Here is a 26,631-nt window from a genome sequence, read left to right on the forward strand (position 1 = left end):
GCTGGAGAGATATAGCTCAGCAGTTAAAAGCACTTAACTGCCCTGGTAGAGGACTCAAGTTTGATTCCCAGTGCAGACATATTGTTTCTGTGCCTACAAATACAATAATGTGTATTATTCAAATGCTGATTTCTCTGCCATTATAACTTGTTGCAACCCAGACATGAGACTGTAATGCTATTTCAAGAATTTCTTGTCTCTAGTTTGTGTAAATATTGCTCCCCATTTATTCTCTGATTTGTCAATAAAAACTGACCAGCCAATGGCTGAGCAGAAGAAAGAATAGGGTAGAACTTCTACCAGCCAGAGGAGAAGAGATTGAGAGGGAGAAGAGGGGATTCAGCCACAAGGAAGGGGTCTCCTGAGGATAAAATGGAGAAGCATCTGAAGCCCAAAGAGCCAGACCAAAATTAAAATGTAAATATTTGGACTGAGAGGTAACCAGATTAGTTTATTAGATTAGAATAGACCAATGATTGCCCAGTTGTTGTGTTGTAAGTTAATTAAATAAACCTTAGTCTCAGTCTCATTCATTTGGAAGCTAGCCAGAAGTAGAGAAAAAGCTGTCACTTTTAAAATTACTTTTACACCCTATCACCCATGTCAAGTGGCTCACAACCATAACTCAAGCTCCAAAAGTACCTGACACCTCCTGGCCTACTCAGGCACCTCTAACTAGCACTCATATATATGCACACATTTGTACATACATATACACAAAACTTTTTTAAAAATTGGATATTTGGAAGGAAAATGACTTAACAAAACCCAAGTGACTCTAAACAACCTGATTTGATAAATTCTTCACCAGAAAGAACAAAAATCATTGAAAATGCTTAGACTAATAATTCTCAAACTTCGCAATACTGTAGCACTTCAATATGGTTCCTATATTGTGATGACATCAACCATAAAATTATTTTGTTGCTATTTTATAACTCTAAGTTTGCTACTGTTATGAACTGTAATATAAATATCTGATATACAGGATATCTGTATACCCCAAAGGGGTTGAAAGCCACAGGTTGAGAAACACTGGCTTAGACAGTAATAGTTTCAAAGACAAGTGAAGAGTTGTGGAGACTCAACACAATCCTTCCAATGATCTTAAGATTCCTGAATCTAATTTTCACAAAAGGAAGTTTGAGAATATTAGATCAATAGTTAAGTTTACAAACTGACAAAAATAGGTCTCAGTATCATTATCATAATTATTGTGGAAAAACTCAAAGGTAAAGCATAAGATATTAAATAATGTAGGTAGAAGTAGATTCTCCCAGAGCAATTTTGCTAAGTGTACATCACTTCTGTAATGAATAACTTCAAATGTCAAATTCACACAGCCTGAAATCATTTGGAAAGAGCCTCAGTGAGGGACTGCTTAAGTTGTATCGGTTTGTGGGTGTGTCTATAAGAGATTGTATTAATTGATGTAAGATGCAACCCACTGTGGGTGGTACCATTCCCTATGAAAGACATCCTGTTAAGAGTAGAGAAATTGAGCTGATTGTGTATCAACAAGAAGTCAAGCAGCAGGCATCCATTTAGTCTTTCTGATCTTGTTGGTTGATGTGACTAGACGTTTTAAGTTGCCTTTACTTCCCAGAGATGAATTATGACCCTGAAACCATGAACTAAAATAACCCCTTTCTCCTGCTAAGAATATTTTTATCACAACAGAAGCAAAATAAGAACAATGTCTTATTATTCAAATGGTGACTTTGAGCACAATAGTGTAGTGAGCCTACTTTCCGTATTTAAAAAGTTGATTGCCTATATAGTATCATAAGTTCACAAAAATTACTAAATGATTTAGTTCTGTAAAAGAAAAAACTGTGCCTCACAACTTCGATGTTTCTTTCACAAGAATAAAATATATGTTTAAAGAACAAAATTACCATGACTTTGTGTTTAGAACATAAAACTAGCTAAAATAAACAAAGAAGTAAGGTTAAAATCAGTATCTGCAAACTATAGTTTATAGTAGATTAAAACTATAGAATTTTGTTTCTTTGTTTTTTGAGGCAGAGTTTCTGTGTATCCCAGGCTATCCTGGAACTTGCTTTGTAGACCAGGCTAGCCTTGAACTCACAGAGAGACACCAGCCTCTACCTCCCTAAAGGTATGTGCCACTATGCCTAGCCAATAACTATGGTTCTTTAAAACTTGTAATATCTATTAACTAACTTTAATAATTTTATGGATATTTTAGGATGTGAAATTTTCAAACGTCCTAGTTACACTATCACCTCTAAGTAAAATGATATGAAAGTGATGGAAATAACTAGACATATTTCAAAGTTGTACAACTGTACAGGATAGTAGTAGAAAGTAAATCTCCTCACTATGAATGATACTTATCTAAAAACAGTTCTCAAATTATTTTTACAAAATGTTTAGACTTATCATTTGGGACCCCCCAAAAAATCAATCTTTACCATCGCTGACCCTCAGAAGAAATATTACTGTAAACAATTTTTTAGAGTCTCATGACGATGTTTTTGTTTACTGCTGTATGTTTCTGAGCTGCTTCCTGTAATTCTGTCTACCATATTTAAGTAACAAAATCATGATGCACAAACCCTACCAATATCAGGAAAACTCTGTAGTTTTCTTCCAGCCCATAGATGGTATAAAAGTGATACACTGTATAAAATCTTAAGGACCTCAAATAACAACATTGATAAATCTGTTCCAGAGAAACATGAGCATTTGAAAAATGGGCAAAACAGATGCAAGTAAAGTCTGGGGTAGGGGGTAGGAAGAGATAAAAAGAAGAAACATACTAAAGTAAAAAATATCTAATGCTGCAAAAGAAAACAAAGATATAGTAAAGCCCAGTTTGAAACACAGTCTTACAATCAACACTAAAAATTCCTGACTGTATTACAAAATTGAGGCTACAGATCAACTTATCTTCCATCAGTATCCTGAGTGCACCTTTGCTTAGTCCATTGGCTAAATGGCACAGTTTAAAAGACACTGAAAATGGGCCCAGAAGTTAAGAGTGCTTGCTGCTCTTGCAGAGGACCCAGGTTCAGGTCCCAGTATCCAAATACAACTCCAGTCCCAGAGGATCTTTTCTGATCTCTCTCTCCTCCCTCTCTCTCTCTCTCTCTCTCTCTCTCTCTCTCTCTCTCTCTCTCTCTCTCTCTCTCTCTCCACACACACACAGACACACACAGAGATTCAGAGAGAGAAACAAATCGAGAGACAGAGAGAGAACTTAACATATAGGAAAACAAAACACTTGTATGTATTAAAATCTTTAATGAAAAAGTATTGAAAATTCAAACTATTAGTAAGTCCATTTTCATGCTCTATCCATCTCTAACTCAATAGGGCCAGCTTTATCATTAGGAGACTCAGACAGGCAGACTGGGAAGAGCAGCTTTAAGACAAGCAACAGCAATAGTGAATGGATGGCACTCTCCTTAAGAGATGGTTGTAAATATCTTGGCGAAACAAGCCAATAATGCAACAGGTAGTCAAATTTTGAGAATCTCAATGTAGCATTCCTATCATCCATAACCAAGCCTGTAAGGAACATGAACCAAATTTATAAAAAATGGATAAAGATATAAAAAAGAATTTATAAAAAATGAATAGCTTCCATCGCTTTTCAGGAGCAGTGGCCTTACTAAGTTCCATTGACAGGATGCCTCAAATCCCATTAGCAATGTGTTCTTTTATGCTGGATGTTAAACCATCCCTATTTCCTATTTAATTACACCAGCAATTTCCTTCCTTATTGACTAATCTTGGCTCTCACCCTGAATTTTGTAGAAAGTCAGTTTTCCACATGAATCTTCTTTTGTTCCTTCTCCCATTTAATATTTCATTTTATCCCTTCTTGGTTTTATTTCTTTACTATTGTTCTAAATTATAAGTTTAACAAAAACCAAATTTCAACTTAATAGATAAAATTTTGATGTAGGTATTTACAAATAATCTACAGTAGGACCAACTCACCAACTGGATGAGTGATGGTGTTCTGAAGGCCAGGAATTACCACAGAGTAGGTAGGTGAGCGGTAAGGATAAATTGTTGTAGGATTTGTAGAGATAATATTCTGTGTGGTACCAGAAAATACATTGGAAACACTCAGAGGGAAGCGTTTTCGCTTTCCTGGACGAGGCTGATAAACCCAACCTACAGAAAAAGAGAGACTTTTAATATGAATACCTAAACTCTGGCTTTTTCATATAAAACCAAGCTCACTTTAAAGTTTTAAAATATGGGTTGTTTAAAGGGATAGTTTCCAGCTGCATGATGCTATTTCTGTGAACAAATACTGCACTGTGCATTTTAACATCCACATATCTAATTCTGTTAATGTAACCCATAGTAGAAAGGAAGGTCAAATGCCTTCTACACAAGGACACAGAATGATTTCATGACAGAATCTACACCAGTCATTGAGTGTGAATCCCAAAGCCTTGCCTCTGTGGAAGAAAAATACCCCATAAGATGTTATATATCTCCTCTTCTTTTTGCATTCTATAATATATGAATGTCAGTGGCTTACAATGTAATAGTCACTAATAACCAGTCACTATGTTTGTGCCTGAGTTAAGAATTCATTCTATGAGTCTTGGCAATTGCTAAAACCCATAAACACCTTAATTTCTTCCCAAAGTCAGAAGTGTGGCACTGTCATGTACATGATCACTGTTTCTGTCCAGGTGAAACTTCATAATCTTGCCTCCTAATATATTTCTGCTTATATTTCAGAAAAACATTCCCACTATGCAGTTCTATAGGCCACAAAGAATGCACAGTTCTCAACCTTTATCACAGTGCCCTTACTGCTGAGGAAGAATCAGTTGGTCCAAACTGTATCATGCTAGGAATAAATCTATTAATCAAAACACAGGTCTATGTTCTCACACCCACTTAACTTTGAAATGAAAAAGGATATTATTAATTCCTGAATTTTTATTATCTTCTAAATGGGAACTGTTTATTCTGTTGCCTGATTATTTAATATGTCTAACATATTATGAAATAGAACTATGGAGATTTACAGCCAACTATAAAGCTATAACTATATATGTATGTTTGTATATACCTATATGTATTTCATCAAGACTACAGTAAAACCAATGTCTCCTCATTTACAGTAGCCGGTAAATATGAAATCAGGTATTTCACAACTGCATTCTATTTAAGAAAATGTATGCTTAGTATTAATTCAATCATCATCATGTTAACCATTATTTTCTTTGTCACACATAGATTAGGAAATCTCAACCTAACTTAATCTTTACCTAAATAAATTTAAAAGAAATTGGAAAGAGCCTTTGTTCATTTCATTTGATTACCAGGAAATTCCTCTCTGTGCTTCTCTTTAATCTTTTGTGCTTCATCATAATAAGGTTTCTTTTGTTCTTCACTAAGTTTGTTCCACTCTAACCCGAGCTGGACACTGATTTCTGCATTGTTGGCGGCTGGGTTAGCTTTGGCTAGTGCTGGTCGGTGGATTCTTGCCCAAACCATAAATGCATTCATGGGTCGCTTCACATGACCATTTCTGTCCTTACTGAAGGGAGTATCAGGTATTCCTATATGACAAAAATTAAGAGACTAAGTTAATGTGCCGCACGTGCAATTTTAAAGTGAAGTGTACCTTCATCTATACTTATAGAGTACCCGAAAACATACACTATAATATAGCAAAGTGCTGATGAGATTCCAAAACTCCTCATAGTCCTGAACTCAGCATTCTAAGATGGAGCTTAGAGTGACTCCTAGAGAGTATAATATTGTTGAAGATACTGTGAGGTAACATTAGAGACACACTGGATCGCTATTTATTGAGTTTCATTAATATCTCTAACAGTAATTAACATTTAGTTTATTTCTCACTAATATTAAGGAGCAGACACCTTAACTATGCACCTGCACTATGTAGGTGTTAGTTATGTAAGGATTTAAAGGAAGTAATTTATAGAAGCAGCTGCAGTGTCTTTAAAGCAAAGATGCTTATGCTAAAAGTTTTTCACTAGAAGGTAAAATTCCTGCAACACTGAACTATTAAGACTAGTCCCATGTCCTGGGAGAAAATTAAAACTAGTCTCGTGTCCTGGGAGAAAATTATATACATGACCCTGAGAGTCATGGTAGTTAAAATTCTTCTAAAGGAAATTCATTAAATTTGTATCCCTATGCAGTTCATAAAAGCACTATCTATGAATTTTTCACAACGATTCATTTTAGGGTTACTTGATGGATGTGCAAAGGATGTTTAGAATAAATAATGCTGACTGAGGATATAGCTTCAGTTGATAGGATACTGCTTACTATGCATCGAACCCTGGGTTCAGTTCCTAATGCCATATAAATCAGGTGTACAAAGTGGTATGTGCCAAGGACGACTTGGGAACATGTCTGTGCATGAACACATAAGTAGAAAGGGGTATTTAAGTTATTTAAAACACAGAAGTGGGTAGAATCGGCACTGAAAATTAAAAAATAATAACACAAAAGTTCATGAAAACATGAAGGATTATGACTTCCCAAAACATTTAGTGGCACAGAGTTCTGTGTGAACTAATCCTAAGGATTTGTTTGAAATATTCTTGAAAACACTATAAAGTACCATTTGGTTGTAGTCGCTTCTTTTAAATATATATAAATGTATGCTTATATATGTGCTTTAAATATATCTTTTAAACTTTTTTTAAAAATAACTTGGCTTATCATTTTTATTAATATTTCTTAAAAGCTTTAGCTTTTAGAATACCAAAATGTTTTACATGTATGTTTTCTCCCAGAAAAGCTACTCTTTGCCTTTAACATCTATAGTCAATATAAACAACTATCATCATTTTTCTCCAAACACTGGTATTATTCTATTTTTTGATACACATAAACCCACTACAATAGAAAATTTGATGTTTTTTTATAAGCTGAGGAATCTGGATTATCTAACAATTATCTATTGTGTCTATTATCTAAGTCTGTTTACTAAGTCTCAAGAGTGTTTGAAAACTTTAGAAAATACTCAAGTGTATTTTACTAGTATATGGGCAAATCAATCAGAAGCAATCCCTGTGCAGGCTAAGAATCATACCATGATTCTATTGTTCAAGCTTCAGCTCCTGAACTGCTGTGTCTGTGCAACATAGACCTAACTGTGAAAGCCAGATTCCCCTAACTTCTAATACCTGCATCTGAGGGAAGCACGGTGAGGGGAACATCTTTGGTTTCGATTTTTACAGAAGGCTCCAGCAAGGACTGCATTTTAATAGGCACTGGTGTCAGGGGGACCTTGGACAACCGTATCAATTCAGAAGGCGGAGGCCCCTGAAACTGGATACGGGCTCCTGGAGGGACGGTGTGGAGAGTCAAAGGGAACCTTAGGTCTTGCTGGTGTGGCCCAAAAGCACTGGGAGGCTGGGCCAGGATGGACTCCTTGCTACTGTGAACCAGGCCATTGGACGTGGCCTCCGTGCCCAGCCTACAGTCGTCCCTGAGTCTGTCTGGCTCCTCGGTCTTGATAACTCCTTCTCCGATGGCCAGCAGGCTCCTGCCTTCCCCGCCTTTCAGCGCATCCCTCGAGGCCTCCTCTGCCTCCAGCTTGGCTTTCTTCTCATCCCCTCGGCGGCCGTCGAGGGCCTTCCCGGTGCCATCTAACTTGGCAGCCCTCGAGGCTCTAGGGCCGGTCTCGGTGGTCCTCCGAGATCCCACCGACAAGTCCAAGCCCGCACCCAGTTCCTGCTTCTCGGCCTTGACGAGCAGCGTCCGGGGCTGCATGGGGCGCAGCTCCGGCCTGCAAGGGCCTGCGTCGGCCGCGGACTGTGGCGGCAACAGCAGCAGCTCCGGCCTTAGCTGCAGCAGGCGCGCCTGCGCGGACGAGGCGGCGCCGGCGCCCTCGTCGGGAGCCTGAGGTAACCGCGGTCCAGGAGGCAGCAGCAGCACCTGTTCCGGCTTCACTTGCAGCAGGCGTCGAGTCCCAGCCTGAGCACCTGCCGCCGCGGCATCCCCGCACGACGAGGCCACCGCGGCGATGGCGGCCGTGGCCTGAGCCGACGGCGACTGAGAGCGCTCTGTGGCCGCGGCCCGGAAGGTGGCGGCCTCGACGGGCTGCGCGGGCGGAGCGGGGCGCAACGGGCGCGGAGGGGTGGGCCGCGGCGGTTGGCGCGGCGGCGGCGGCAGCGGCTCCGGCCTGGCTCTCTCCATGGGGGAGGGGGCGGCCCGCTAGGTCGCGGCCAGGATTGTGAGCTCAGCCGTTTGTTGGCGGCCTCCCCCTCCCCCTTTCGGTTAAGACCCTTCCAAGGCCTTGGCTACCCAGAACCCTACGCGCTCCACAGCTGGGCTCGCCTCGCCCAATCATGAGCGGCCCAGTGTCCCCGGCTAGCCAATCACAGGCACCTTCCTCGGCTCCTCCCACCCTCTATCCGTGTGCGAGAACCCTGGAATCATCCGCCATAGCCCCGGCCGAAGCTCTTGTGTCCCATTTTCCACGCCTCTTCACTCTCCCTCTCTTCCGGATTCTCTTTAGGTCTTGTCCTTGGTTACCCCGCCCCCTCCCGGAGCGTGACAATGGCGTTGTCTAGGAAACCCCTAGGTTCCACGCCTTTACCAAGGACCTCCAAGGATGAAGGCGTGGGCCTTTCTTGCGGCCTAGGCTCAAGGCCTTGGCTCACGGCATTGTGTCCTCATTAAGCCCGGGTCTGATCACTGATCTCATTAATTGATCTTACTGAAACTGGTGTTTGACTATCTATAACTATTTTACTAGTTGAATTTTCAATCACACTACTTCCAAAGTGCGACCCAGATTCATCCACTTTTTGAGGTTCCACCACCATTTTCCTGGCCAAAGCTTTCATCATCCTTCACTTCTGTATGGATGTTGCAGTACTCCTGTTGCCTTGCTCTTCACCTATGTCCCACTACTCCCCGTCTGCCAGTAGTTCTAAAAACACAAGACTAACCCTGTCACATTTCCCTAAAATCTATCTGCTTCTTCCACTTGTTATGTGATAAAAGTCCGAAATTCTAACCAGGCAGAGCCTGATAGGCCTGGTTAGTAGCTTAGGCTCTACCTACGGTTTCTTTGAGTTTTCTACACTTCAACCACATTACCCCCCTCCCCACCTCCAGTCATGCCATTCTTGGAAGTCAAGCATTTATGTCTGTAACTCCCGCTTATTTTTCAAATTGGAACTGAACTGTCCGATCAGAGAAAACGATGACTCAGCATCCGTTCGAATCTCTTTTATGCACTCACATCTGATCACATCCTTTCAAGTGCCTTCTTTATGTGATTGTTCTGCGCCTCTTCCAGTTGATTGTTACCTCCTTTGGGGAAGAACTGCTTGTGTTTTGCTCATCATTGACTCCCTGACTGTTAAGTAATTGTTCAATAAGTGCCTATTGAATGAGGAAATAAATAAGAACTGCCATAGCCTAATAAAAAATACCATGTATATTTAAGGGCTCATTTTAAGTTGTTTTTTTCTCATGTGTGTGCTGCTTCTTTTAACAAGAAGTGTGTTTAATTTTAATTCAATATTACCAAATAAATGAGAAATTATCAACATTTACTGCATCACTAGACATCCTGACTAAAAAGTTACAACTCAATATTGAGGAAGATGAAGAGTATATCCAAGGCAAAGATGAATTCTATTGTCATTCTGCTAAATATAAGTTTATACATCTATACGTGGAAGAACACAACACAAATGGACAACTAAACATGTAGAATGTGCTTAAGGGGCTGAGGCAGAAGGGTTGTCACAAGTTTCCCTGAGTTATATGTCTATTACAGTTCAGTACTGGCTACAATATGAGATTCTTTCTCAAATAGACCAAACCATACTAAACAAAACGATTTGTAAAAGCCTTGCTATGTTCAATACCTTAGCATCTCAAAAAAAGAAAAAGTGCTTAGCTTAAAGAATAGAACAAAATGTAATTATTACACTAAGAAGACAAATATTTTTAAATTAAAAAAATACTACCAAGAAATCAGAAAAAGAACATAGCTTTACTGAAGTAAAAGTTCCAATCAATGTTAGGAATAAGGTTAAAAGTCTATGTTGTCTATATAGAGTGGACAAAGTAATTGAAACGAAAGGATTTAAAGCAGGGCACAGACCACACAAACAATGGTCATGAGAGGTTTGGAAAAGTGTTAATATGTATTCCAGTAGAGACAAGCAAGACATTTTATAATAAGAAAAGTATCATCAGAGCATGATACTTGCTACACAACCTCACTACCCCAAGATATGTGACAAAATATCTGACTGAAGGGAAAGGAGAAGGACTACTCAGGTATTACATTGATACTTAAATATTTCTTCAATTTTTAAAAATTACATTTATTTATGGTGTGTGTGAGATGGTATAATGTGTGTCTGTGTATTGGGGACAGGGGTTTATGTACATGCCACAGTATGGGTTCCCAGGAGCTCAGGTTGCCAGGCTTGGTAGCAAATGCTTTTACTCAGTGAGTTGTCCTGCTGGCCCCTCAAAATATTTCTTTTTTCATTAAGTGGTAACAGTGACTGGAATAGCACATCAGAAAGATTTCAGAACAGCTGAACAGTGTTGCAGAATATTTGATCACACTCCAACCCCTGAGATTGTGTTGTTTACTAGGGAGAAAAAAAACTTTTTAGTTGTGGTGTGGCTCAGCCTTAGCACACACCTTTAATCCCTCTGGCTGTAATACACACCCCTAGTGCATACAACAAACAGTGAAAATAATCCCAAACAGTGAAAATAAAGTTTGTCTGTAGAAGGAAGCACCTGTATTTGAAAGTTATGTCTAATTGAGTGGCAAACAAAGTGACAAATCAGAGAAAGATTTGACAGAATAGGATATGCCCAACTCTCTCAAGAAGAGAGAGTTAAAAGAGGCTACTTAGAAAGAGTATCTTGGAGAGAGGAGACAGTTTTACTGGGACAGTTGTACAGAGACAGGTTAAAGAGAGAACAAGCTAGGGAGACCTGCGGGAGGGAGATGGCCGCAGCATGGCGGCTGGCAGCGCACCGCCCTGCCCTCCGCCTTCCTGTCGCAGCCGCCCGGACCCTCTGGTCCGCGAGTGCTCGCTGTGAGCCCTCCGCGCACCAGCCCGCCCTCTGCCCGCCCTCCGCCCGCCCTCCTTCCCTTGTCGCCTCTGCCAGCCCCCCCCGGGGGGGGGCGGCCGGGTGCACTGCGCCCACCCACCGGGGCCCTGGGACCATGGAAGACGTGAAACTGGAGTTCCCCTCGCTCCCGCAGTGTAAAGACGACGCCGAGTTTTCCTTCTCAAGGAGTGGACTTACCCTATGAGAGATGCAGGAAGTTTTGCCCGGATTGTTCTTAGGCCCATACTCTTCTGCTATGAAAAGCAAGCTACCTATACTGCAGAAACATGGCATAACACATATAATTTGCATACGGCAAAATATTGAAGCAAACTTTATCAAACCAAACTTTCTACAGTTACTTAGATATTTAGTCTTGGATATTGCTGATAATCCAGTTGAAAACATAATACGTTTTTTCCCTATGACAAAAGAGTTTATTGATGGAAGCTTACAAAATGGAGGAAAAGTTCTTGTTCATGGGAATGCAGGTATCTCTAGAAGTGCGGCCTTTGTTATTGCATACATCATGGAGACATTTAGGATGAAGTACAGAGATGCATTTGCTTATGTCCAAGAAAGGAGATTTTGTATTAATCCTAATGCTGGATTTGTCCACCAACTTCAGGAATATGAAGCCATCTACTTAGCAAAATTAACAATACAGATGATGTCACCACTCCAGATAGAAAGGTCTTTATCTGTTCATTCTGGTACCACAGGTAGTGTGAAGAGAACACATGAAGAAGAAGATGACTTAGGAAACATGCAAGTGGCAACCGCACAGAACGGCTGACCTGTGAGGACCGTTCACTGCACAGGATTGCTAACGTCACATGGGTGTGAGCTCCACCTAGAGAGGAGAGGATCCTGGTGATGGTAATAGAAATGGAAAACACACAAATACTTTCTTTTCAATTATACATTGCTTCCAGACATGTTTCTCTGCAACTTGTTGAACAACACTTTGGGTTGTTGGACTTCTACAGTAGATGGCGCTGATGGGTGATGGGGTTTACTTTAAAAAAAAAAAAACTTTATGGTTTTATTATAAACCAAGACTTTTGGACTTGCAAAGAGGTATTATTGCAATAATGCACTTTCCATACTTGAAATTTATTTGTATAATACAAAGTTATTACTTTAAACAAAATACAAACTAGGGGATTTGTTGATAGATTTTTGGATAATTTATAACAAACAAATTTCCTAATGTTTCCTAAAAAGTCATTTTGTGTTATATATATTACATTTTAAGTAATTTTACAGCTCAATTTTATGATGGAGCCTCTTACAGAAACATTAACAAAATGTAGAATTCGTCCACATTTTTTTAGTATAATTCAGTGACTTGATTTCCATTTTTTTAGACCCCTTGGTCCCATATCTTAAATCATGACTTTAACCAATTAGCCTACTTTACTAATGTTAATACAGTTAATACTTCCTTCCCAATTGCCTCCCTTATTCTAAATGAGAAAAGTTGTAATGATCAAAGAGGTCTTACTTTCTAGAACCAGATACATTTTCCACATGACTTTTTCTCTTTGCTGTTAAAGCCAAATGTAGACTTGGTCTTCTCAGAGTTGCCTAGCTCTTAGAACTTTTGTCCAAAATGGTTCAAAGTAGACCAAACCAATGTAGCACTGTTTCTTCAATATGAAACCCCCAAAAGAAAAGTGCCTTGAATCAACAAACAGGTAAATCCTCATGACTTCTAAATTAGTATATAAAGCAGTGAAAAGTTATTGTTTTTCTGTAATTTGTTTTTAAACCATAAATTAAATTTGCAATGCTTGAAGAAAGTAAAAAAAAAAAAAAAAAGAGAGAGAGAGAGAGAGAGAGAGAGAGAGAGAGAACAAGCTAGACATAGGTGAAGGCTAACTACTCAGACAATGAGAAAGAGCCAGAAGCTTGTCAAAGCAGAGCAAAGAGTCAGAGGCCAAGAGAGAAGCCATATTGAATTAATTAGCTTAGAGAAAGGAGACTGAACCAGAACAGCTGAGTTGAACCAGCCAGCCAGAGTTCAAAAAGAACCAGAAAGAATGAACGTATTCATCAGATTTACTATTATCTAGAGGCCTAGATAAGCCTGTTTGGAGACTAAAAGCTTCAAGGACTAACCCTAGGTTAGCCTACTGAGGTAATAAACCTTGGAGACAACAATTACATCAAGTTAAGAAAAGTTACTTTTACAGAGCAACACTCTTAGTCAACAAGAATGCTGTATTAAGTAGTTTTCTACATAGGTTCTTTGGAGTGGAACAACTGAAATGTTCTACAGGGATTGGATGCAGTGGCATAAATCAAGCAACACAATACCTGTGAGGATTAAAGGTACACAGTCTCTGATCATGTGAAATCAAATTGCAGGTGAATAAGTAGCAGAAGGAAATTATAAAAGTCTCACACAGTTTCTAACTAACTGATGGAGGTTACAGAAGAAATTGAGAAAATCAAAAAATTCTACCAAATCAAAGTTAATGGAAAATAATTAGAGTAGTTCAAATGGAAATTAATAAAAGATTCAAAAGGAAGGTTTAAAAATCAATAATTAAAAAATACCCTTTAAGAATCTAATAAATAAAAAAGGCCAATGCAAGTGAAATAGAGGGAGTAACAAAGTATCACGGAAGAAATCAACAACAGCAAAATAATAGAGAAAACCAATGAAACTTAGAAAGTATTTGACCTTTCAAAAGATCTAGGCCATCAATCTTATCAAGATCAAGATTGCAAAGTTAGTAATTAAAATGGGAACATTCTGAACACTACAGAAAGACAAAAGTATTATAAAATAATATTGTAAATCACCTGTATCAACAGTTTATCCGACCCCTTAGATGTAATGGGATGATCCTTTCTCAAAAATGATAGAATAGACCTAGGTGCCAATCAAGAGAAAAAAAATGGGTAAAGAAAATGTGGCAAACATGCACAGCGGTACTTCTCAGTCATAGAGAAAAGTGATATCACTTCATTTGCAACAAAATGGATGAAACTGGATATCATACTAAGCCATACTTGGACACTCTGCACAGTTTCTCTCACATGTAAAATATAGGTTGAAAAGCAAAGAAACACGAAATTAGAAGCATGTTTCACTTAGAATAAGTTTTTGTTAGTCAGAAATTATCTTTTGCTTTGGTGATGAGATGAATAGATTTTATCAGGTCAGGGTGTGTTCCAATATTGGGAGGCAAGTTGGGAGGAGGAAGGGGCAGTGAATTGGAGGGAGAAAGCAAAGGAGATTAGAGGTAGTTATAATCAAAGTATATTGCATACTGGTATGAAAATGTTATCATTAGAACTATTATTTTGTGCAATTACTATATACTAATGGAAAAAGCACACCCAGAAGCATAAAAATCTAAGTACCTCTATATCAAGAAAAGGCACTAAATTATTCTGGGCATGGTGATACATGCCTGCAATTCTGGCACTGGGGGGGGGGGAGCTTTTCAAGAGTTTGCTATATTAACCATTTTTTATAATAATTTTGAGACAATAATCTTTGGACTGTATTATCTCATGAGTGTTTTCTAATTAGCAGTTGAAAGCCAGCTAGGGCTATATAATGACTCCATGCCTCAAGGATATTAAGCCTCTGACTGGTACTATAGATCAGTTTATAAAGTGATTGCCTAGTATGCAAGAGGCCCTGGACTTGAACCCTAGCATGTGAGCATAGTGTCACAGACCTGCAACCCCATTACTCTTGCAATGGGTGTAGGAAGATCAAAAGTTCAAGGTCGAGGGATAAAAAGGAAGAGAAAATCATGTAATGTTATAATATGAGAACATACAATAAATAATTTCTCAAAAGTAAAAAAAAAAAAAGAAAAGAAAAAAAGAAATTCAAGGTCATCCTCAGCAGCACAACAAATTTGGGACCAGACTGGATTATGGGAACTTTATCTCAACAACAACAATGACTACTCAAAAAGTATCAAACTATCATAGGAAGGTCTAAATTTGGAGTCATCCTTCAATATATTTGGAGTTCAAGGCCAGCCTAAGCTACATGACATCTCTTCTTTAATGAAAGAGTTTATGAATAAAAGACTCTGTGGGTGATTGTGGTGTTACCGGCAGTAGTATAAAGACACTGGCTAGCAATGTAAGTTTTTACATTGGATCCCTGGCTTCCTAATCCTTGCTCTGTCACTTACTATGTAGCCTTGAATAAGGCATTAAATCTCTGAAGACTGTTCCCTCAGCTATATAGTAATTGAGTATTCTTAACTAAGGAGCAACTATATAGACACTATATAGAAAAAGCTGAGTCCAGCGTTTGGTCCCTACTAAGGATCCAATGTAGGGCTCTTACTATTGGCAAAGAATAGAGAAAAGCTAATAATGATGCGATTTTTCAAGCCCAGTTGATTAGGAATCTGGCCAAAATTAAAGATGGAAATGGAAAAGGCAATGTTCCTTTTCAGTCTTATAAAATAGGACCTACATATAGTTATAAAGTTAAGATATGTGGTGACCCTATTCAGAGAATGCTGTTCTTCTTAGTTCTGATTTTTATTGCATCTTCTCATTCTGAAATTCTTCAATGACAGAACCATGTCTTACAAATACTTTAACAGGAAGATCATATTCAGACTATATCTATAAATGAGTCATCAAGTATGCAGGAGTTTCTGGTGTTAGTCATCTTCAAAACCAAAATATCTTGGAGATTTCCTTAAATGGTGTAAATTCGCATAATATCATGAAGGAATGTCGTTCAACCTCTGAAAGTCTTTGAATTCTCTTCCCAGTTTAATATTTCTTCAGTGGTAGTGTTATAATTAAAAAGTGAGGGTTGAATTGTCAAGGTCAGGAATACTGAGAAAGGCAAATAAGGCTTACAACTGAGTTATAAAATAGCCAAGCTATCAGATAAGAAGGACAGACCTCTGGGAAGAGCCGGCCTGAGCAGCCTCTGGCTAGTTCCCATGAGGCACTCTGAGTAAGACATACTAGGCATCATTGCCCTTTTCCCTAGTAAGCTTCTCAATTATATGAGTGCTTATATTGTCACAATAGTCCTTCAGCTAGTTAGAAAAGAATGAATTGTGATTAAAGGTGCTGTGGTAATTATTTTGTTGTTGCTATAATAAAATGACATCTTCAAAAGCAACTTATTGAAGAAAGTGTTTATTTTGGCTTTTGGCTCTAGAGGGATAGACATCCATGACAGAGAAGACTAGCAGCAAGTGGCAGGCATGAAGGCAAACACAGGAAGCTGAGAGTTCACAACTCCAACCAAAAGTAGAGAGCAGATAGCAAACTGGAAGCAAACCTATGAACTCTGAAAGAGCATCCTCTGCAATGTGCTTTCTCCAGCAAGGTTGTGCCACCTCCCCAGATAGCACCACCAACTAGAAACCATGGGTTCAAATACTGTGGAACAGTTTTTATCCAAACCAATACACACACACACACACACACACACACACACACACACACACACACACAGGCACGCGCACACACACACCTCTGCCAGTTGTACAAAATGAACCATCCAAAACCACTCCACAGATGATGAAGCCCACTGCCCAGCTTGGTCCACCCTCTGCTCTAGAGGGCATATATACTTTTTTTTTTTTTTTTTTTTTTTTTTTTTTGCTTTCTCACCTGCTGACCCTGATTACATGCTCACATTACCCTCTACCAATGATTTTTTTTTCTGTAGCTAAAATTAAAAAGGATGTCTTATTGAATTACAAGTGGAAAATAACCTGCTCAAGCAAACCACAAATTTCATACTAGATTTTCTTGTCTCTTTAATGTTCACTCTATGAACATACCAGCCAAATAGAATTCAAAGCAGGCTTCAGATCCCATGTTTAGACTGACATGAAGATTTCAAATTGACTTGCTTAGTAGCCCAGTCAATTCGTTTAGAAAAAATTAAATTGAAGTATATCTGCCTGTGTCTAACTAATTAGGGCCCACACTAATTATGAGGCACAATTTCACAGGTCTATAAATAACTCCCTGTTACATGGTATAATTTAGAGTTCATCAAGCATGCCTCTGCCTCCATATCAATTATATTTATGTTGTTTCAGAATGTTATAACACCTTATCTTCTAAAAGTAGTTTTAAGACTGTGATTTAAGACCTGGAAAACATTTCTTTTTTAATATTTGTTTATTTAATATATATGAGAACTCTGTCACTGAGAAGAGTTCTCATATATATTAAATAAACACCATAAGAAGGATCTAATCCCCATTACAGATGATTGTGAGCCACCATGTGCTTGCTGGGAATTGAACTCAGGACCTCTGGAAGAGCAGTCAGTGCTCTTAACCACTGAGCCATCTCGCCAGCTCTGGAAAACATTTCTAAAAGAAAAAATTATTTGGGTTTTTGTTTGTTTGGTTGGTTGTTTTTTTTTTTAATCAAAACTCTGCCTTTTAATCAATGCTACATATTTGAAATATCCAGGCAGACTGTCAGTTGCCCTAGATGCCTCCAGGTTCTCTTTGTTCTCTGTCAGCCCTCACACCTCAGCCAAATTAATTTTCCTAAAACATTAGATACCACAAAGCCAAAAATCCTTAGCTCATACTTTAGCTCAAGTCCGAATTGTCTCATGGGTTTCTCCCTACAGCTTGCTTGCTGTCTCCTTTTTGTATCTTCACATGCCCTTCAATCCACCTGTATTAGACACAGTTCTTTAGAGGAGCAAACCTCATAGACTGGATGTAGTTTATAGAAGAGCCATTATTAGATTGACTTACATGATAGAATAAGGTGGTGGTAGCGTCTGCAGCACTAGTAGGGGCAGTTCAACAATGGCCTTCTGCATGCCGGAGAAGCCGAAAGCCTGTAGCTTCTTAGTCCATGAACCTAAAATGTCTCAGCTGCCTAGTTGCTGAAGCATGAAGCTCCAAGCAATGTTACTGGTGTTGAACTCACATCCAAAGGCCATAGGAACTAGCATCTGATGTCACAGGAAGATGGCAGCAGCAATGATAGATGCACATATTTGGGAAGGAGCCACAACAGAAGGGTGAGCAGAGCTGTTTCCTCGGCTCTCTTTATACCTGGGCTTCCTTGAAAAATTCTACCCTCTCAGCTCATCCTCTCTGAAAACACCCTAATAGAGAGCCCAGAGATGTGTCTTTGTGATAAAATTCTAAACCCCATCCAGTTGGCAATCAAGAGTGACCCTGTGCCCATCCTAAACCATTGCCAGAGTCTCTTTAGTTCCCACCATCTGTGGGAATTGCTTTAGATTTCCTTAAAACCCAATATATATAGGATTTTAATAAGTTTTCTTCGTATTCTGAAAGCATGTCAAGAGTTGAAAGGATGTAAAACATTCCATTTCTAAGTTCAGAGACACTGGAATTTACTGGTAGCCAGACTTGGTGGCATGTGCCTTTCATCTGGGCACTCAGGAGGCAAAGACAGGAAAAGCTCTATAAATCTGAGGCCTCAAGAACAGCTAGGAGAACATAGAAACATTCTAAGAATATGTCTAAAAAAAGAGTGCTCAAGAGATATTTATGAATTGTCTCATCTATGATATGAAAACTCATTTGCTCTGGGTACTTTTCCAAAACCTTATACAAGCAAATTGCTTAGGCAAAATGTTCAATCAACATTACAACAGAAGATTCCAGGAACCTATGAAAAAAGCTGTCCGATTCGTGTTAGGTCTGTATTTAAACATCATTTTTTTTTTGTAAGAGACATTTTCATGATTAATCCCAGCTCACTAAACAGGGCAGTGATTGCAATATACTTTAAAGGATCATCTCAGCAGAGCGTGAACTCCATTAGGCAGGCATCCACTGGAATTTCTTTGTTTCACCAGATGGACATGTAACTTAGTAGGAAATTAAGAAACATCTGTCCAGTGGTTGAGAAAATTCATGGAATAAATATAACAAAGTCTAGTGGACTAAGAAATCACATCTGATTTCCAATTTTTGTTCTCCTAACCTCCTAACGTCTTAACTTTTCCCCTCAACCCTCTAATAAACAAATCCTTCTGGAATTCTGCTGAATAGAGCAGTCGGATTAAATATATCCATTTAAGGACACACAATCAATGACTATCTTAAAATAAAATCAACTCTTTCTGAGCTATATAAGAGATATCTTAAAATACACACACACACACACACACACACACACAATATGATGGCTCTGTAATTATTCATTTCTTCTAGAACATTCATTCCAGATTCCATAACCTTGTGCATTTTGGTTTGTCCCAAAGCTTCTCTCTGTTTGGAAACTATGACTGAACTAAGCAGCCTTTCCTGGAAGCACATCTATGACTCAGACAGAAATTGGATTTGAGTGGTTCAAAGGGAGAAGGAGGATTTAGGGGCAAGCTAGTCCTTCTTACCCTCTTACACCCTGGATCTCATTTACATAATGCAGCTCTTAGTGAAATTGAAATGAGTCAGCATGAAGGTAGACAAATTGAAATATGACTTCCATGCCCAAGCCAATTCTCTTTCCATTACAGTAGTCTTTGAAAAAATAGAAATAATAATAATAAAAAGAAGCCAGTATAGATGTAGACCATAAATACCTGTCATGTTAAGATTGCTTTCTGTCTTTTTAACAGTGAGAGAATACACATAAAATTTAGCATCTTGGCCATTTTAAAGCATAAAGTTGAGTACAGCTACATAATTGTGAAGCAATCCACAGATCTCTTTTCATCTCATAAAACTAAATTATCCATCCACTAAACAAAGAAACACTCAAGCCCCCTCCCCAGCAACCACCAGTCTATGGACATGACGCCAGCAGGCACCTCAGATGAGTGCAGATGCAGGCCAGTTGTGGTTTTGTTACTGGCTTATTCCATGTGGCCTGGCATCCTCAAAGTTAAGCCACGTTATAGTATGTCAGCATTTCCTTACTTTTTCAGACAGAATAGCATCTTGTTATAAATACATGTCACATTTCATCCTGCCTATCAATCCATTATTTGATTGGGCTATATCCTCATCTTAGCCATGGTCATAGGTCTACAAATATCTCTTTGGAAGCTAAGCCAGATTTCATATCCAAACAAAATCTAACATTCCTTCGGGATAAAACCCTGGAGAGACTAGGGGTGAAGGGAAGATATCTCAACATATTAAAGGCTATCTATATATGACAAACTTATTGCCATCTTTATGTTAAATGGAGGGAAAAAAAATCAAGCATTTCTGTTAGGATCAGGAACAAGACAAGGGTGGCCATCTTCACCACTCCCATTTAGTAGAGTACTTGAAGTCCTACCTAGAGCAAAAAGACAAAGAAGGAAAGAACGGAGATGTGTATGGGAAGGGGAAAAGTTAAAGCATCCCTATTTCTGTATAATATGTTTCTATATCTGAGAGACCTCAAAGACTACTAAGAAACTTCTAAAGCTGATCACCACTTTCAGGAAACTGGCAGGTTACAAAATTAGCATACCCAAATCATTAGTCTTTCTAAAGAAAAAAAAGGGGGGATGGGTAGGGGAGACCTTAGTATAAAGCTAACCAAGGAAGTCAAAGATATATATACAATGAAAATTTTAAGATGGCAGTGGTGGCTCATGCCTTTAATCCCAGAATTTGGGAGGCAGAGGCAGAGGCAGGCAGATCTCTGAGTTCCAGGACAGCTTGCTCTACAGAGTGAATTCCAGGACACCCAGGGTTACAAAGACAAACTATGACTCAGAAAAAGAAAGGAAGGGAGAGAGAGAGAGAGAGAGAGAGAGAGAGAGAGAGAGAGAGAGAGAGAGAGAGAGAGAGAGAGAGAGAGAGAGAGAGAATCTAAAACATCACGGAAAGAACTTGCTTTTAGCTCTTCTGAGTGTAAACCCTATAAAGTAGAATTGTTAGATCATATGTTAATTCTGCTTGTTTGGTTGGTTGTTTTCTTGTGAGACAGATGTGAACAACTCTACCCTCCACATGCTGAGTTTTACAAGGTAATTTTGCGAGTTCAAAGAGACTTACAGCTTGACTTGTTCTCCCTCAGAACTCTCCAAGGCTGGTTCTTATGGAGCTTAATGAGTAGGTCCTTTAGCAACACCTGCATTGAAGTATGGGCAGCATCTAGTTTGAATTCAGATCAAACCCTAGAGCACTGGTAAGTCTCCCAGTTTGCTGTTCATTTTTTCATAGTGTCTCCACAAGTTACTGTATAAAACTCGTTACATAGCTGATACATGATAAGAATGATTTTCAATGTGGAAACTCGGGGGATGACTCCAGATGCTGTATCTTGAATATTTGACTCAATATCACGTAATCAGGTAGATGGTAGTAACTGAGGAAACAGTATGACGCTAGAAGTGTAGCTTTATTCCCTACTTTTAAAAGTTTCTGTTTACATTTTCATTTGCAGAATGGGTTGTTCTGACGACAAAGATATGACTTTGCTGCACATGGGTCTTTTATCCAAGTACACAGGAAGCAGGGGCAGGCTTTTTTTTTTTTTTTGTGGTTCACAAAGCAAGCTTCAGGCTATTCAAGGCTTCATAATGAGATTCTGTTATCTGCCTCCAGCCCTCAAAACAGGATTGCCCAGTGCTCCCATGGGCTACTCCTAGCTAACCTAGGAAGGGTTATTACACATAATCACACAGCTCTTGGAAATGCTCAATTGCGCAGTCATCTGCATCACCACTGGGCTGTGACTCATCTGAACGTGGTAGGTGAGACATGAAGCACTGTTTATCAATTGCATTTTCATTTAGTGTGTGCACTAACGTACATCCTGTCATTTACTGACCTGTCATCCTTTACATCTGTGGTAGATCTCATAATATCTCATTCTCTTTGATAACATGACCTCCAACTTTGCAACCCCAAGCTGTGACTACAATGCTATTGAAACCTTTCTTCTGCCCCAGCACAGACTGTGCCTTCTGCTGAAGGGATTGCAGTGGAAGTTGGGGGTTGCTCTTTCATTCTGTCTCCCACCCACACATCTGGAGTGGAGTTGGTTTTCATGGGCTAGTTCTGAATTCTCTGTACAGATGCTGTCTTTTCAAGATATGATTCCTGTGGAGGCTCAGGCTGGAGGGGAGATAAGTGGCCTTTGGCTTTTGGCATTTAGGCTAGAAAATGCATGCTGAGTTCCTGTGCTGGGATATTTTGGTATCATGCCGACCCTTCATTGCTATTCAGGTTTCTCGGGTATAAGAACAGCTTCAGGTCCCATTGGCCCTGACAACTGTCTGTCTCCAACTTCCTTTAAGATTGCCCAGTGCTCCTATTGCCTACTCCTCATTCCAGACTCGCCCTTTAACCTCTGAGACCTTTACTGACCCCACCACCATGACCTTTCCTGGGACTCATGAGCTGTGAGAAAAGGCAGTGAAGTTATCCTACTCTATCTTCAGGTACATCATGCTTTTCTCCTCCTTTGGTCCAGCTACTCAAGAGAATTGTAATTGTGACGTCACTAGTCACTGACTTCAACACTCATATACATTCTCCAAACTCAGGAGACCCATGGGGAGATGGAGTCTTTAAGGTTCTGTGGGTGGCTCTCTTGGTACCTTCCCTTGTAATAAGGACACCAGGAAAATGCAGCAAAGTCCTAGATTCCTTTTAGGAAGTGAGGGGACTGTCCTCCCTCCTGTTATTGCACTGGGGGACAGCAGTAAGGCAAGTGACAAGAGACGAGGGGGAATCGTTTTACCAAAAAGTCCCAACACTTCTGGTCTCCTTCCTTTCCCTTTCTTCTGCTTTTCTAGATGGACTGTGCATGTCTCAAAGTAACTAACTTCCCTCCCTCCCTTCCACCCTCTCTTCCTTCCTTCCTTCCTTCCTCCCTCCCTCCCTCCCTCCCTTCCTCCCTCCCTCCCTCCCTCCCTTCCTTCCTTCCTTCCTTTCTTCCTTCCTAAAGACTGTGGCTGTCTTCAGATATACCAGGAGAGGGCATCGGATCCCATTACAGATGGCTGTGAGCCACCATGTGGTTGCTGAGAATTGAACTCAGGACCTCTGGAAAAGCTCAGTGCTTTTAACTACTGAGCCATCTCTCCAATCCCTGACTTTCTACTAGCTAAACTAACTAACTAACTAACTATGCATCAACATCTACCACAGATGAATACTTCTTGTCTGTGTGTTAAAGCATTAAAACACGCAGAAAGGAGTTCTTCCTGCCTTACAATTGTGCCTTACAATGGTCCCTTATGATTATGCCAAAGAATGAAGGTACAGGAGGTTAAAGCTGATACAGAACTAAGAGTAAAAATGTGAAACGAGAGAGTTGGTGTTCCTAAAGACAAACAAGGCTTGGATAAACATCTGATATATAGATTTGACTGAGAGACTGTCACTTAAGTAACAAAGCTCAAACAATTAAAAGATAATACAGATGAAGCCAAAAGTTTGAAAGTGTACAGAGAGTTTCCAGAACACACTAAAATCGATGAAACTTCAAGAGGTATTTGGACCTGGAGATGATGAAAGAACCCAGATTGGTGATGTTAGAGGTGATGATAAAGATATGATGACATCAAATTATCTACACTGTGTTGTAAGTTTCCTGGGGTCATTCTACATTTAGGATTTTGCTTTCATTTACCTAGAGCATAGCTAATTGCTTATCTAAAAATCATTAATTTTCACTTTAAAACATTCTTTGAAAATTGCATGGTAATGCTTTGTTCATTTAGTATAATGGGATTTAGGATGAAAACATTATGATAGACCCTGTTGAAAGAAAGAAAGAAAGAAAGAAAGAAAGAAAGAAACAAACAAACAAACAAGGCTTTCCACCTTTGAGTACTTTACTTGTGGTGCATAAATGTTTCAAGTTGGTTGTTTGCTTTGTAACCAGTAGAGATTATAATCTGCAGCCCCAGTTCCAGCACACCTGCCTTATCAGCTTTCTTTTATAAGTACTAGATACTCTTTTGAGATTGTTTTCCATCAAATTTAAGGACAGCATAAATCCACATAAGGGATCCAAAAAAAAACAAGGTCATTTTCCATATTTATATACACATATTGTTTTTGTACTAACTTTCATATCCGATACATTTAAACATATAAACATATCCAAACATATAAAGCATGAAATTCTTAATCATGTATAGGAGTTTTAAAAGTATAAAATTAGAGCTTACAGAAACTGAATACTAAGTGTTAACCAATTACTTTGGTATTAGAGACAGTGATATACTAGTTGAAAGCATTTTTCCTTAATGTTTACTTTTGTAAGGTATACCTAAAAATAGGAAATGAAAATAAGATGAGAAATAAATGTTCTAATATGTACATAGAAAATCCTTAAAACACAATTTTAATTTTTTAAAAAAAGATTTTATGTGCATGTGTATGGATCTCCCTGTGTATGTGTGCACCACATGCATGCATGCAGGTGCCCACAGAAACTAGAAGACATTGCCATTTTCCCTAGAACTAGATTTATAGGTAGTTGTAAACTGTCATGTGGGTGCTGGGAACTGAGTCTGGGTCCTCAGCAAGAGCAACAAGAACTCTTAATCACTGAGCCCTCTCCCCAGCCCATCACTCAATTTAAACATTTCTTTGTAAGTATATGTGTGGTGGTAGTGGGGACCTGTGTGCTGTGATGTACACTTTCCCCATTGTACACTCTTGGCACATGGCTATACTGTTTCAACAAATACAGAGCAAGCACAGGTCAGAGACAACTTGGGACAGTTGGTCTCTCCTTTCAGAGTGTTCCAAGGTTCTAACTCAGTCATCAGCCTCCCTGACAAGTACCTTTTCCTGCCTAGCCATCTTGCCAGCCTGAGACAGCTTTTAATGGTACATTATATATTTTCCACCTTGCAAAATAGATTGCACAAAGAGGTGCTATTTTTCTCTTCAGTGCCATCTGCCATAACTCTCAGTTTGGATCTTCATGGATGATGAAACAGCTTTGTAAAAAAGAATAGTGGATGTATATAATAAGTTCTATAAGCCATTCTCAAAATAAGATTAGGTTTAGGGAAATAAACCAAGTCTCAATGAAAATGTAGTTTTTGAATGGAAGTCTCAGAAATAGAAATATAACAAAAATATGTTGGCATTTAAGACTTAAGAAAGAAAGTCTTATTGTTTAAGACAGTCGGGTGCCACCCCCCCTCCCCCCACCAAAAAAAAAAAAAATCTAGGTCCTAGCCTCTTCTGAAGATAAGAACAACCAGAAATATGTAAACAGAATTTGTGCCACTTTAATGAAAAAAAAAAAGCATAAAGAGAGATGGTTCATTGGGAGGCATGGCCTTTAACTGCCTTTTCCTTTCTTCTGCCTGTCTGGGATATAGAAGACAGAAGGTGAAAACCAAAGCTAAAGGACCCAACCTCTGAGGTGATGTGTACATTGCGTGATTATGTGTGTGCAATGTGGCTAGTTCACAGCCAAGCAGTGAGCAGATACTTAAAGGATGGACCAGATAAAAGTAGAGACATGGGATGTCTGTTTAAGTTTAGAGTCGGGACACAATTTTTCTATATGTACTTATAGAAAAGATACCTGTATAGTAACCACTAGAATCAGTAATTGTTAACATCCTTCCACCTTCACCTTTTCTGGCTACCTATGTTTTCCTTGCCGAATACTTCTTGTCTTCTATATTATTACATAACTCTTACTTTCCACAATTTTCTACTTTTCTTTTTTTCAGACAGGGTTTCTCTGTGCAACCCTGTCTGTCCTGGAACTCAGTCTGTAGACCAGGTCAGCCTCCAACACAGAAATCTGCCTGCCTCTGCCTCCTGAGTGCTGGGATTGAAGGCCTGCACCACCACTGCCCGCTGTAACTCCATACTTTTGATTAATGAATATTTCCAGTAGATTGCATTACTCTTCCAATTATTTACTTCCCCCTTCTGTGTAAGACAACTCTCCTGCCGTACACTCTTGGCACATGGCTATACTGTTTCAACAAATATGAAGTGAGCATTGAGCTGCTGCTAAGAACAGAGGACTATGGAGTCCTCAGCTCTGAACGAAACATTGGAACTGGCTCTAAGGTGCAGGGAGCGACATGGGAGGGGGGCAGGGCAGAAGATGAAACATTGTCTTATGGTAATGGGGTAGACATTGCCATCAAGAACAACACGCAGCTGTGGCTGCAGGCACTAGGCCTGTGTCAAGAAAATCCAAGGTATGAAAGTAGTTTGGGAAACTAGTTGGGGAGAAAGTGAGTCTTGAGGGGTGTGAGGTAGATAAAGATGATAATGGAGACTAGATGTGATCACAGAATGTGGTATGTGTATGGAAAGTGACCTAATTAACAGCAAAAAGACGCCTCACCACCCAGTGGTGAAACTTCTCAAATCACTTCCTGGGTTTTGCACTGAGGCTTTTGGTGGGGGGGGGGGGGGGGGATGATCAAAATGCCTCTCTGGAGAAACAAACAGTGGTAAGCAAGAAATGAACTCAAGCAGTGGTGACTGCTTGGAGTTAAAGCAGTTTTGAAGGCAGCACTGAGTCAAGATCTGTATACTCAGTTTGGTTTGACTTTGAAGTCCTTTTCAAGATGGAACAGCTTATTGGTTAGTTTTTGTCAACTTGACACAAATCAGGAAAGAAGGAACC

The 26,631-nt window shown here is 39.3% G+C and overlaps 1 protein-coding gene and 1 pseudogene across 2 annotated transcripts in view; one reads left to right on the forward strand and one right to left on the reverse strand.

The window, feature by feature from the left end:
• The window catches only part of SOX30 (SRY-box transcription factor 30), a gene marked incomplete at both ends in the record, with an annotated part of 33,846 nt that extends 25,662 nt beyond the window's left edge, over window positions 1-8,184 (reverse strand). The window contains 3 exons of the mRNA XM_080942545.1: window positions 3,973-4,152; window positions 5,325-5,564; window positions 7,170-8,184. Coding sequence (XP_080798671.1) covers window positions 3,973-4,152; window positions 5,325-5,564; window positions 7,170-8,184 — 1,435 coding nt within the window. The remainder of the gene's footprint in view (window positions 1-3,972; window positions 4,153-5,324; window positions 5,565-7,169) is intronic.
• A 3,019-nt stretch (window positions 8,185-11,203) lies between these two features.
• On the forward strand, window positions 11,204-11,884 carry LOC308440085 (serine/threonine/tyrosine-interacting protein-like; annotated as a pseudogene). Its single transcript has one exon. The product of its transcript is annotated as a serine/threonine/tyrosine-interacting protein-like (transcript).
• The last annotated feature ends 14,747 nt before the right edge of the window (window positions 11,885-26,631 follow it).

The sequence above is a fragment of the Micromys minutus genome, assembly GCF_963924665.1.
Source record: "Micromys minutus genome assembly, chromosome: 31".
Lineage (NCBI taxonomy): Eukaryota > Metazoa > Chordata > Mammalia > Rodentia > Muridae > Micromys > Micromys minutus.